Genomic DNA, 15226 nt, shown 5'->3' with positions numbered 1-15226 from the left:
GTTCGGTCTTGTAACGCACGCGTTAATACTGCTATCTACCGCTTGTAACTGCTCTCTCTCGGCTACTCTCTTTCCCTCTTTGTCCTTTCTCTTTCTCGCTTGGTTGCTATCTAATTCGTTGGTTCGCTAGCCAGTTGGCTGTTTGGTCGGTCGGTTGGTTGGTGGTGGAATAGGTAGCTAGGTAGTAAGGTAGGTAGGTAGGTAGAAATGTTCGCTTGGAGGATGCACACACGTAATGATCACGACGTAAGGACAACCTAGGGCTTTGGTATTAACCGTCTAGCTTTTCTCGGTGCTTACGAGAAATACAGGTACTACTGGCTTGGTTCTAACACTTGGAGAGTTAGTAACGTAACGTAGGAACCACGACATGGATATAGTGTTATGGCTTACCGTCAACACCAAATGTTAACCACCTACAATTGTTTTTATACTTTTCTGTAGATTTCATTCGAAGAAAATTGTTTCTTTTAAATATCACGGTTAGGATCATCATGTGTTTTCTTTATTTTTTCTCTTTTCTTTTTCTTTTTTTTTTCCATACGCGTTGAAAGAAAAGTTTGTAATTCTTTCGTAGATTTAAGGTTTTGCCTTTTACGATTTATCGGCTATGTGACTGTGATGTGTCCGTGAAGTTAACAAAATAGCTAGATACGTTAACATCCATTACGCGTTTCACAGTAGCACGAATCCGTCGTTCGTCTTGACGTCGGTCGGAAATACGAGATAGTAGAACGTATGAAAAACATCCATGGATATTTTCGTTAGTCGTCGCGTGCTTAATGGTCCCGGATTACGAGCTTAGAAAATGGTTACGCTCGCGGTAATGTACCCCACTCTTATTTATTGTAATCGCATGCCAGGGCACATAGCTTTGGGTTTGTGTATTCCATTACTCCCCCGCTCATGAAGCGTTGCCGTGAGAATATGGAAAGTGGAAATTAATGTTCCGAAGCACGCCTTAAAACTTGCGAATTTATTACGGGGTGAAGACGTGTTATAGATTTATAGTTGCGTGTGTGTATACATACATATGTATGTATGTATGTATGTAAGTATGTATTTGTCATGTTTAGTTTTATGTAGTCGTTATAAATCGTGTCGATCAAGCTCAATACTTTTTGTTCTTGTTTCTTCGTCCTTTCGAATAAGAAGAACAAAGTCTGGATGAATGAACGTATCGCTCGAAAGAGAGAGAGAGAGAGAGAGAGAGAGAGAGAGAGAGAGAGAGAGAGAGAAAGAGAGGAGGACTATGACAAAAAAGAAACACTCTGTACAAAAGGGAGGCATAAACAGGAGAGAAAAGCAGTATAACTTTGGTCGTCGGACGTGTCACGTTCCATGTGTCTTTCTTGATATTAAATATATATATATATATTATTTTTGGGGTAAGAAAGTATATCTCTCTCGAGAAATTTCATTCTTTTTGATTTCTTATATCGCGTTGTTGGCAATGACGGCTTTAATGAAACCGATTCTACGAAAGAAAAAAAGGAGAAAAAGAAAAAAAAAGGAAAAAGAAACAAAAAAGAAAGGAGAAAAGAAGAAAAGAAAAGAAGAAGAACAAACAAAAAGTTAATTTCTTTATCTCACGATATGACAGGTAGTATAGCAATTTGTAAAAGGCTCAAGGGGATCGTCGTGTCTCGAAAATTGTTCGTAGTTATAATTAATTTAGGCAAAAAGTTGCAAATTAATTTTCATCCGGAAGGTTAACGTTGTAAAGTGAAGAAATGCGAGGGAGAGAGAGAAAGAGAGAGAGAGGGAGAGAGAGAGAGAGAGAGAAAGAAAGATATAAGGAGAGAAGACGAGAACGTTTTATCAAGAGAACAACCGAACGTTAAACTAGCTGCGTTTGCTAAGAGCTTATTCGCCAGGTACCGCGGAAGTTTATTACGGTTAACAATTTTGTTTAGCCAAGCTGATACAGGAAGAAGATGACGGAAAAGTTACTGCGAGTTGTTTGGCCTAGAACATGAAAATGAGGTGACTGCTTCGATTAAATTAACGACTGACGTTAACTCTCTATCCCAAAGGGTTTAAAGTCGTCAACACTTACATACGATCGTCGAGGTTGAGAACGTTCTAATGACATTTCATATTTGTTAAAGTGAAAAATCAGGACTGTGTTAACTAAGTACTGATCGTGTGTTTGCTCTTAAGAAAAATCGATTTAATAAATATCGCTAATTAATAGGTAGATATATACATTTTCGATATCGTCAAAATGGTTATATAAAGAAATATTCGTTAAAATGATATATATCTAAAGGAAAACAAAGAGTTTTGATTAAGAGATTTACATTTTTGTATCTTTTTCAAATAACAATGTACCTTTTCAAAAGAGACAATTAAACGAAATGGGTGTTTTCTCTTGACAGTTTTTTCCTCTTCCTCTCTCTTTCCGTATGTATATACATACATATATATATATATAAATGCACAAATATATAATACATATATATATTATATAGTTGTGTATATATGCAAATATTACATACTAACGTTTGAATCTTCTCTGTAGGTATATCAAGTACGCACCATCGAAATCGTTCGAACGGATTACGAAAAATAACGAGTCAATACTTTTGACTCGAATATTTTTCTACCTATCCATACACGTACACGCACATACATACATATAGATAAATATTATATATATATAACGGCGAAAAATAACGAGAGTCAATATTTTTGACTTGAATATTTTTTTTCTATCTACGCATGAGCGCATGTGCGCGCAAACACACATACGCATAGACATATACGACGATTATATATATATATATAGACATATATATAGGACATATATACGACGATTTAAAATATAATATTATTGAATTTAATTGTAGATATTTCAGAGCGATTTTCTAACGTGCACTAATGATGATATTTGCAGGTTCGCGAAGACGAGGAAAAAAAGGGGATTGTGAACTAGCAAGGACGACGACAATGAGGAGTAAGAAGTGAAGGATCACGAGGGTGAGAAAAGAGGAGAGTGCAAGCCTACTGCATCGGTGGAGTGTTCGAGTCACAGGAAGTGCTCTGAAGAGAGAAAAAAAGAGAGAGAGAGAAAGAAAGAGAGGGGGAGAGACAGAGAAAGAGAGAGAGAGAGAAAGAGACAGTAAGAGAGACACAAAGAAAGAGAAAGAGACAGAGAGAGAGAGAGAGAGAGAGAGAGAGAGAGAGAGAGAGAGAGAAGGAAGATTGTTGAAAGAGTTGACTGACGAAAAGTGGTGGTGGGTGTTAGTGGGGTGAGAAGGGAGAGGGTGAATTGGGGAGAAACTGGAGGGTAGTCTCGCAAAAGTGAAGGAAAAGTGAGAGGGCGAAGAGGGACGCGAAGAGTTATTCCATTTTCTTCTATTCCTTCGCTCTAGTTGTGCTGGGAGTAAAAAAAAAGAAGAGAGAAAGAAAAAAGATAGAAAAGAAGAAAGAAAGAAAGAAAGATAACGAAAGAAAATTCGAAAAGGCGAAGAAGTCGTGTCGGGGTCACGGACGACGACGCCGACGCGTTGGACCGACTACGTCGAGATGCCACCAGATGAGATGGCCGTCTCCGTCGTTCTCTCGTTTCTTCTCACCCTTTTCCTCGTCCCTTGTCGCGCGAGGATAACCAATCAGGAGATTGGTAAGTACCATAACGATGAACATTTTACGTTATTGCGTTCTTTCATACGTATTTTTATTTTCTTTTATCTTTTTTATATGCGATTTTTTAAAAATCTCTTTTATCTCTTTTTCAATCTTGGCGATTATACAGCAATATCTTACACATATTTACCATTACAAATCTCGAATATATCTATCTATCTATATACTTTTGTTACATGTATGCGTATATACATGTATATATATATATATATATATATATATATATATATATATATATGCTGTATATATATATTCACATAGCATTAGAAGAGATATTTACATACTGAAAGTTCAACGAACGTGCGAATATTATTTTTCACCGGGTATCGTGCATAATATTTTTTAATATCTTCGCCAACCGGTAGAGAAATAAGCCGGATGCTACGTGCGTTTCGGCTGGTATTATGGGATTACATTCGCATAGGTATATATATATACCTATGCAATGTATATATGAGCACACACACACATACACATACAGATATATATATATATATATATATATATATATATACTGCAGCCTAGTAACACATTCAAGTATTCTCGAATAATGCACTATTTATTGTGCACACGAGTGTTAATCAATGCATCGAAAGAACGAAAAAAGAAGTAAATAAATAAAACATAAAGAACAAAGGAATGATATTTTTGCGAAGATTATCTTTATGTAATATTCTTATCTCTTAAAACAGTGCATTGGAGTTCGTTATACGATTGGTTGGTTGGTTAGTTTTGTCTATGATAAATGTTGATTGTCAAATCGACTAATAACTAGCTTGAAAACATAAACGGTATACACGTAGTTAGAACATCCTAACGAATCTCGATTACCATTCGAAATTGTTCGAATGGGTCGTAAACAATCGAATAAAAAACATCCCTATGTAGGGTTTTCGTATGAGTATATTATATACATTTGTATACACATATATATATATATATGTATATATATATATATCTATATATATATATATGTATATGTATATGTATATATACATGTATATATATATGTATATATATATGTATAATATGTATGTATATACGTATATGTATAATATGTATGTATATACGTATATGTATATACATATATACATACATTTGTTTTCGGTCGGTTTTCACTTTGCGGCGAGCGGACGTTGCTTTGTTTGCGAGATGAAAAAGTTGATACGAAAAAATGTTTCCCTTCCTCCTCAACCCCTCTATCCATCTCCCTACCTTCCTCCCTTCTTCCCTCTTTCGGCCAACTTGAATAAAGCGTGTCCGCGTAGAGCGAACGTTACGAACCGATACGAAACATATAGCAACTTGATAATACGTACAGTTGCCGATCCAATCAAGTCGATATTGAACTTTTTCGATTGTACAACTCTTATCGATGAGGGAAACTTGTCGGATTTTCAATAGATCCTGTACTGGACTCTTAACGACGGATTTGAGCGCAACGTTCGTTACGAATCATCGACAATTAGATATTTCTGATCGCGATTTTAATTCCGTTTGATTATTATATATATCTTAACGTAAATTGAATCTTTTTTTCTTCCTATTTCTTATCTTATTAGATGCATAACGATCGGACAAATATATCGAATTTTTCGATTACGATTCATATACTTTTACGTATATGGAGGATGATGTAGATAATTGAGAAAAGAAAAATCGAATGTAAAAGGCGACGAGTTCGTACGTTCGTTCGCTCGAGTTTCATGTTTCGAAGTGGAGAGAAGCTCAAGCTCAAACCTTTTTCTTTCCTTCATCAAAGTTACACTGGCCTGGGAGTTAAAGCGAGTTAAAGGTAGGTTCGCTCTTGACCCGAGAGAGCGGTTTGTCCTAACGTCGTAGTCATCGTATAGTCGTACTAGTAGTAGTCGTAGTCTTCGTAGTACTAGTCGTCGTTTACCGTGGCGGACAAATTAGTTTCGCGTTGCCGAGCTCACGTAGCAATCTCTATGCCATTAGATCTCACGAACGGCGTCGTGCATCTTCCAAAATCTTATCAGCGACGAGCTGTGCATGACCTTTGACCAGATACTTTGACCCCTTATCTTTTTTATCTTTCAAAAAAATAAAAGAAGAAAGAATAACTCCGCCAAAAATTTTATAATGTGTTGTTTGTTAGTTAATAATTATTAGATATTATTGGATCAGGCGATTTCGAAAGAAAATATTTTACGATATTATATGGAATTTAATTAATCGAAAACAAGAAGAACATTCCGCAGAATCGTTATGAAACGTAAGCTACGTGTTTGGAAGTTCGACCCTCGTCAAACAAATCTCCGTTTCTATGAGCGACTATGTCATATTGGATGAGTTCGAGCGTGCTCTTATGTACCTACGTACGTACGTATGTACGTACAAGTGCAATGCGTAAACAGGTCAAACGCCTCCTATTTCTCCGTCTTTCGGTGTACGCGCAAGAGACGAAATTACGCCACCTTTGACGGCAGCCGATGGAGTTTTTGTCCCGTCGACATTTAAATTCTCGAGTACCCGAGATAAATTTTGGTGAGTCTTTAATAGGAATACGACATAAATAGGAGAAAGAGAGAAAGAGAGAAATGAGAGAGAGAGAGAGGGAGAGAGAGAGAGAGAGAGAGAGAGAGAGAGAGAGAGAGAAAGATCGTTCTAAGTCGAGGACAACTTTAGCGAATGAAAATTTTAATAGGAACTTTGGGTATTAAAATTCCCTATCGGCGATAAGCGTTTAACTAGTAAATGAGAAGTTGCGTAAACTGGGGGAAAAATGGCTTTAATAGGATCAAACGAAAGAGCGAACGTGAGAGAGAGAGAGAGGAAGAGAGAAAGAGAGAGAGAGAGAGAGAGAGAGAGAGAGAGAGAGAGAGAGAGAGAGAAAGAGAATATGAGAAAGACGGAAAAGAAAGAAAAAATATTATATAAGGTGTTTCAAAACGATACGATAGATAAAAAGTGATTATTTTTTTGTTTCTTTTTTTCTCATAAATAAATTCAATTCGTATTTTTAATATAGCAATTAGAAGAAATGAATGATGAAAGGTTATGTTTGCATTGTTAAAAAATGGATTAGGAAAGAACAAAGGAGAAGAGATATCTACTTACGTGGCAGCGTAACAGAGAATCACGAGAACGGGAATTAATCGCGGCAGTTCTTTAGTCTGCGGAAAACGCGCCTGGCGGATCTTAAATTAAGCTAAATTGAATCGGTTGCCGCACGCTTGCGCGTGTACGTGAACGATAAATCCATCAGCCAGCAGGTAGGATAGCAGAGTTCACTCTTGCGCAAACATACACATACACACGAGAGCATATATACCATATATACCTATATAAAGACATAGAAAGCGCGTGGTCGAAGAGAATATAGGAACATACGAGGTGATTCGGCTTCGATGAGGCCGTTGAATTCAGAGCTGGACGAATAGGGAAATCCGCGAGCTTTTTGATCCCCAGATGCAGTTAGGATTTTGCGAGGGATGATCTTCGTGAATCTAATTCGCGAGTTCTTATCGGTCCCTTCATTTTTTACTTTATTTCACATTCGATTATCACCTTATCGATAATTTCGTCGTATATACCTATTATATATCATTTATGAGAATAGTTATCAAGCTAACCGAAGCATTTTCTTTTTATCTCGAATAGTTCATCTAACGAGGATAACCAATCAACGAGTAAATAAATAGGTTCTTGATCACTTCTTCGTAGAAATCATTTATTATATTTGTTTTTATCATTACTGTATCCTTTTTTCTTCTTTTTTAATATAGTTCATATAATGAGGTAAACGATATAATTGATGATATATCTTTAAATACGGAATCTTTTCAACGCTTTTTTGTCTCATATATCAACGAATGGACGATTAAAGATCGTAGCGTTATGTTTTATTTAATATCGAACGTGGAACGGAAGTAATTACGGTTTCTCGAAGCGTAAAACCAGAAGGCTCCTAGCGATGTCGGCGGTAATGGTGGTGGCGGAGAGTAACGGTGATGTTGGAGAATCCCGCGAGGGAAGCTAAGAGGGAAGTCAAAAGGGAAGCCAACGGTACGGTAAAGAAAAGTAGATCGAGAAAGTGGTTAAACCTCGTGGAGTTCGCCTCGTGGATCAGACCGTTTCGATAATTAAGATTAAATTAAAATTAGACTACTTTGCGTGGGAAGGGGAGGCGGGAGGAGAACAGAAGGGGGTGAAGGGGGAGGAAAAAGGAGAAGTTGTTCGCGTCGGTGTTTCATTCAGACCAAAAAGAAAATCTTGCCTTTAGTTTTCTCGCTTTTAGAAAGTCCAAAGAGTTCGTCCTGTCTCTTCCGGATGCTCGGAAATCAATGGTCTTTGTAAAATGATCTCCTTCTCTATCCTTCAAACTTATTTCAAACGCTTCGTAGATATTATTAACCGATAAGAGACGTACGATTAAACAATACGTTTGTCCTTATTTGAAAAATATTTCGCGTATCTTAAGAATTCTTAAACCGAATTGACGTACATATTTGAAAAAGTTCTTTTGTTATTAAACGTTGATAAGGAGGCAAATAAAGAGAAAAATAGAAAAAGGAAAAGAAAAAGTCTAACTAATAAAAAGTTATATTCTACGACGGGAAACGACTCGCAGCGGTTTCGTTTTAAGAGCATACGTTTGATCACATCGATTTCCTTGTACGTTTACCGGAAAGAGAGAACTTTTCGAATTTGATTACGCGAGCTAGATACACTTTTTCTCTCTCTCTCCCTTTCTCTCTCTCTCTCTCTCTCTCTCTCTCTCTCTCTCTTTATCTTTTCTTGACATCTTGAAATATGCGTCAAGATGCATTATTCGCTGGTACATCGGATTCGTGGGAAAAGTTTCTGATGTTGGAATATCCCGAGGGAGAAGCTCCACGTGAGCGGGAAAAGACGTGCCGTCAAAGTGACTATAGGTTGTGTGTGTGTGTGTATGTGTATGTACATATATATGTACATATATATGTACATATATATATATATATATATACATCTTTCTCTCCCCTTTATGGAAAGTGGGTAAAGACGGTTAATTTATATACAGAAATTACAGGTTTTGATACATATTTCATGAATGAGAGTTGGAGACACAGTGCTAATGTTTTTCTCCAATATTACATAAAATTTGTGAAATATTTATAATATTTATGATAATGATAATGATAATAATAATAATAATAATAATAATAATAATAATAATAATAATAATAATAATAATAATGCCCGGAAGCAATAGGATTTATGGTAGAATTAGTTTACTCGGAATCAAAAGCTTTTCTTCTCTCGCACAGTTTTTATATAAATAAAAAAATATGCCGCAGGTAGAAACTTACACGAAGAGACCTTTTAATTATCCAGAAATCCCATGTTATATAACGTTGTAAGTTTATAATATATAGTTCGACCTTTAACTCACGTAGCCTTAAATAGATGAATCCGTTTGCATAACTTACTCGTACTATTTTCATTTGGTATTTGCTTGTTCCCAAGGGAATAGATAGAAAATGCTTTTGATCTATCTATGAGTGAGAGGTTTGAGAACGTAAGTGATGTAAGCGAGAAGATGAAACCATTAGGGAACGAACTCGTTCGAGAGCCGTGCAACGAGAGAGCTTCGAGATTATGTCACACAACGACGACGTTATTTTCTAATAAGATCGGACTTCATTGTTACAAAGCTACGTCACTCTTAAGACGTCGCCGATTCATTTCTAGAACCGTTTTCGAGTTTCGTACGGGGCCGGAGATAACTTTCGATGCTTATTGTTAGTAACGACATAACAATAACAACAACCGAGGAATACGACGAAAGGAGACGATGACGGCGACGTAGACGCGTAGAAGACGTAGAAGACGATTTCAAGAGAACAATGACTCATTCCGAATTCTCGTTAGCATTAGCATTGGCAGAGAACGCAATTCTTTCTGCCGTTTTGATGTCTATACGAAAAAAAAAAAAAAAAAAACCAAAAAAAAAACCAAAAAAAAAACAAAAAAGACTATAAAATGAGAAAGGAAATAAAACAAAAGAAAAAGAAAAAAAAGAGATAGTGATTATTCAAAAGTAATTTCATTGGTCATTTGGCAAGTTGCTCGAATCCCTTTGGCACCCGAGTTCTTAGTATGTGCGCATTTTATTTAGATTTTTTATTTTTTTTATTAGAAAAGCTATCTGCTTCTCTCTTTATAGATCGTAATTATGTTAATAAGAGTAATTAAAAGTACGATCGAACATACAGAAGGAAGTTTGAATGATATCGTTCCTTTTCGAATTGATTACGTTCGAGTAATAATTGGTTTTCGTAACAGGAGATAATATATTTTTCATTTAATTAAACAAATTGCAAACAGATCTATCGTGTTGAATCTTAATAGTAAAATATAAAAAAAATGGTCGAGGTATTAAAGTTTCTAGGTGAAAATCAATTACTCTTTTTCGAGAATTTCTTAGATTAATTTTCTTTTCAGATTGAAAAAGTACAGACGTAGAAGAACTTTTGGCTTACCCTGTATAAACATATTTAAACTTTTACGTGGTTAAGTACAGATATATGATAAAAACAGGAATTTTGTTCGCAATTAACGAGGTTGAATTTTTATTTTATAGCGTCCTTTTAGAAAATTTTTTACGAACTTTACGACGATAATTGCGATCTCGTACGTATTATTTTTTAACATAAAAATTTATTTTCATTCCATCTCGGATATAGGAATATATTTTACGAAAGGAGTCGATAATGAAAGAGAAGTAATACACCATTTTCATCGTTGAAACGAACTTTCTTTTTCTCTTTATTTCTCTCTCTCTCTCTCTCTCTCTCTCTCTCTCTTTCTTTTCCTTCTTTTTTCTTTTTTCTCTTTTTTTCTTTTATCTCTTTCTCTTTCTTTTTTTTTCTTTTTTTCTTTTATCTCTTTCTCTTTCTTTTTTTTCTTTTTTCAACTACCATATAAAATTCTTTCGTATTCTCGAGCGGGATGAAGTCGAGTAAGAAGAGAGAAACGGACTCTCCTCGAGGAAAGCTCTTGAGGTGTAGGAAGAGCAGCAGTCAGTGGCCACTCGCGTAGTTAACAATTTATCTGCGTTCGCCGCACTTGAACTTTTATCTTTTGTCTCCGTCTAATCCTTTAATTACGCGTCTCTTCGTCCGTTGTAAAAAATATCGCGTTCATACTAGCCAAGCAACCCTTTTCTTTACTCTCTTCATTATCACCCTCACTCCCTTTCTCTTTCTCTCTCTTTCTTTATCTATCTATCTATCTATCTATCTATCTATCTATCTATCTATCTATCTAAATATTTATCTCTATATCTTCTTCTCTTCTTCTCTATCTCAGGTACTTCGATGCATTCGTACAAGTGATTACAACATCGCAAACAACTTCACGTAATTTCATTCTTCTACGATATATTACGATATACGTAGATATTTCATCGAATAATTATTTATTACCGCTTACATGAGCATCGAGAGCGTAGATTTGATTTTTATCTGCTTATATATCATGTCGCATCCGTCAAGAGATTGTATTATACTCTTGCGTATATATGTGTATCTATATGCGAAAAAACGATCACATCACGACGATGATTTACGAGAATTTGTGTATTAATTTACACAAAAAAATGTTTATCAAATAGTAATAATAATAATAATAATAATAATAATAATAATAATAATAACGATAATAATAATGACAATAAGAATAGATAATAGTAGGAATAGTTAAGCTCATTGAAGTTTTAACGAGCTCACAATGAGAGTTCTCCTGTTCGATGAAAAGCTGTCGTTTTCGTCGTCGTCGTCGTCGTCATTGAAGAGAAAGAGCCACGTCGAACGTTACGAAGAGAAACGTCTATTATCTGTACGGAAGTGGATAGACGCGTTCAATACGAGTAATCGACGCTACTCGATCTATTTTGCTAGTAGTCAACGGTTAAACCCGATTTTTCTTTTTAAATACACGATCTCGGAATATTGTAATCTATATATGTATGCTTTTTCGGGAAAAGTAATTTTTCAAAAAGAAAATAAAAGAAAAGAGAGAAAGAAAAATAAAAACAAGGAGAAGAAGCAAGAGTAGGAGAAGAAAAAAAAAAGGGACTAAAACTAGTCATAGTCGAACAAAAATCGATCAATCGAATATAAATTTTATTGCAACTTTTCATCATGGAACACGTGCTTGATTGTGGAATCAACAAACCGTAACTCACACGACTTTACTTTTTGTATTTCACTGGGGGTCCAGCGTGTAGTTAAGTCGCTTGAAAATTGTTCATATGTTCGTTGAGTTCAACTTTTATCTTTTTCTTTCTAATTTACTGTTTGTGTTTGTGTGTGTATTCTATATATATATATATATATATAAACTATCCCACTGTATATGTACATATGTATATATGTATTGTCTTTTTTTAGATTTGTAATTATTGTTCGAGATAAGTTTGTTTCTGTTTTCACTTACAGCGTCTATCCTACTACAGCGTTATTTTTCTTTTCTCTCTGTCTCTCTCTCTCTCTCTCTCTCTCTCTCTCTTTTTCTCTGTCTCTTTCTCTTTCTCTTTCTCTATTTCGCTTATAGGTATGTTCCATTTATATCTCTTCGTTTGGTATACCAGTACTATGCGGTAAGCAGCTTCTGGAGAATTTTTCAGAAAATTTTTCGCGACAAGTTGGACGCGTTTTCACCTTTAAATATTACTCTCTGTCATCCAAATTCCTGTATTTTCTCGAGCGCGAAAAATATGCGGCGCGTATACCGAACCGACGGTGGTGGTACCGTCGATATCGATTTCTCGTTTGATATCACTGATAGTATCTGTTATATAAATTTTCTTTGAAAGAATACAGGAACACATGAAATTTATATATATATATTTTTTATTTTTAATTTTATTGCTTTTCGTCAATTCCGTTGTGATAGTTGTCATTGTTGTTTTCGAAAGTAGCTATAGTTATTTAGCAGTAAACATTAACGATACGATAAATATCGAAGAGAGAAAATATTTACTTTAGAAAGTCGATGAACTATTAGAAAATGGGCGCTATTAACGAGCTCTTACGACAGATGTTTCCTATTAATACATAAATACATCGTAATGAGAAAGTACTTAAATGGATTATAAGTTGTTTCGTACCAACTAGTAGGAAACGTACAGAGATACTTTTAATCGATCGAACAGACAAATGAACTAACGAACAAATGAACAAACGAACGAACGAACGAACGGTGAGAAGTTTCGGGACGAATTAGTGTATACCGTATTATCGCATTGTCAGGGCAAAGCAAAATTAGCTGAATACGGCGAACGGACGGCGGTATTATTATAACGATCGTCCGGCACCGGCTTTTAATCGAACTTTAGATTGAAATCGAGAAACAGCCCCTTTCCGCCCACCTCCTCCCAAAACGCTCGCCTCGCATTGTCGCACGTTCGATAATAAAACGAGTTATGCGTAGAGCTAGTAGTAGATATAGTTTGCACGTTAATTCGCTATCGCGCAAGTCTCCGTGTCGAATATCGAAGCGGAAACGCAAATGCGAAATCGACTCGTGAGTTCAACCTCTGCCCCTCTTTCCCTCTTTTCTCTCCTCTCCTCTTCGCTCTGCTCTGCTCTGCTCTTCTATTCTCTCATGTTCCAACCGTATCCACAGCAAGTAGAAATGGCGCCAGTGCGTCACGCAGTTACTCCAATCGAATCGGATAACACAATGCACGGATATAAATTAAACGCTCGTAAGTTCCTGATGCATACGCCGGGGCTAGCATAAAGAAACGGTGGAGATAAACGTTTATGACGCGACGCCGCTAGCACCGGCAGACCGTTAATGGAATCGTTAATCCGTATATTCTCGCGACTATGAGCCATATAGCGGTACGAATACGAGAGTTATACGCGAGCTTTAACGCGTTAAATGCTTCTATTGCGATAATACGCGAAAGTCCCTTGGGTTGTCAAGTTCCTTTTTCTTTTCTTTTTTTTTTTTTTTATTTTCCTTTTCCTTTAAATTTACAATATCATTTCTCATTTCATAAGCTTTTAGATACCGCACAGATCTGCTATATTTATATTGAAGTATGAGAAAACGAACAATACATGTATAATATGGGAAATCGTTTTTTTCTTTCTCCATTTTTTTTTTTCCAAAAAGACGAAGGGACAAAAAACAAATAAATAAAAGAAGAAATATCCAGGTCCTTTATTTCGGAAGATTTCTTCGGAAAACTCTCGTGTTATTTCTTTCGACAGAATAGCACGGATCGCTGGACCAGCTTTCCCTCCTCTCTTTCTCTCTTTCTCTCTCTCTCCTATTTATCTGAGAATCCCAAGACAACTTTTTGGTTGATCAACGCTTGGCAAACGGTCAAACGAGTTCTCTCTCTCTCTCTCTCTCTCTCTTTCTCTCTCTTTCTTTCTCTCTCTATGGATGTGTCCGCGAGTTGTTAAGCCCATTACGACGTTACTGTACTCTGAACGCGGGACGTTTCGCGTTTCGTTTTTGCGTTGTACAACTTGTGACAAGTAACGATTTTCTAGCTATCATTCTTTCTTCCTCTTTATATTCGTGTTACTTACAACATTCGTTATTGTACAAAAAATTCGTTTGACCCGTTTGATCCCTTTAAAGATCGTTTTAATCCGACCCTTATACGTTTATATATGATCCATAAAATATATATTTTACACAGTTGCATTATATTTGATTGATGTAAGTAATCCAAAAATGATAATTATTTTATTATCGTGTTATTATCGTATTATGTTATATGTTTTTCTCCTTTCTTCCTTTTTTTTCATTTATAAAATTCGATAAAATTTCAATTAGATGATTGATGCGAATAATTAATAAAAGATAATGAGTTTATCGATCTATAAATTCTATATAATTATATATATATATATATATATATATATATATATATATAATTATAATAGTAATCTAAATAGATAACATTAATCGTGATTTTCGTGGCGCTCATGAAACTATTTCACTTCTTAACCAAAATTCTATTTTCCTTCGTCTTCTTAGTCTCACTCGAGAGGACGAAGTATTCGAGGTATGCAGTCGATATATATCGTTCTCTTTTCACTGAGGTGCGAGAGACGTATCTATCCGGAAGGGAAGGTATAAGATGAAATTCTAATCTCTTTTGTGTCGTATACTAATATCTTTTATCTGTTTCTATGGATATGAATGCGAATGCGTTTACGTAAATACATACGTATATACGTATATCTATACGTTTGTAGATATTTAAATGCTCGAAGAGGTTTCCTTTTCGTTTATCAACGCCCGTTCCGCGCGATATTCTTTTCTCTTTATGTTTTTTTCTTTATTTCTATTTTTTTCTTATGCTTATTCGACGCGTGACTGCAAAAGGAGATACAAATGTTGTTGCGTCGTCGAGCGTGTCAGCATTGTAAGTGAGTTTTCTACTTGATCGCATCGGCTGTATCGAGCGAGAATTTGCTCCTTAAGAGAAGTGAGAGGAGAGAGAGAGAGAGAGAAAAACAGAGAGATAGAGAGGGAGATAGAGAGAAAGGGGTTGAAGGGAGAGAAAGAAATAGAAAGAAAGAGAGAGTCAGGAGTT

General features: G+C 35.6%; 1 protein-coding gene across 3 annotated transcripts in view; it reads left to right on the top strand.

Annotated features, from left to right (window-relative positions):
* The window catches only part of LOC124948944 (hemicentin-2-like), a 260665-nt gene that overhangs the window by 9876 nt on the left and 235563 nt on the right, over positions 1-15226 (top strand). For all 3 annotated transcript variants that reach the window (XM_047493314.1, XM_047493315.1, XM_047493316.1), the window contains exon 2: positions 2900-3628. In XM_047493314.1, coding sequence (XP_047349270.1) covers positions 3532-3628 — 97 coding nt within the window. In that variant the 5' untranslated portion in view covers positions 2900-3531. The remainder of the gene's footprint in view (positions 1-2899; positions 3629-15226) is intronic.

This window comes from Vespa velutina, chromosome 4, assembly GCF_912470025.1.
Source record: "Vespa velutina chromosome 4, iVesVel2.1, whole genome shotgun sequence".
Taxonomy (NCBI): domain Eukaryota; kingdom Metazoa; phylum Arthropoda; class Insecta; order Hymenoptera; family Vespidae; genus Vespa; species Vespa velutina.
Note: the sequence above shows the minus strand (reverse complement) of the source record. Positions and strands in the feature narration are given on the sequence as shown.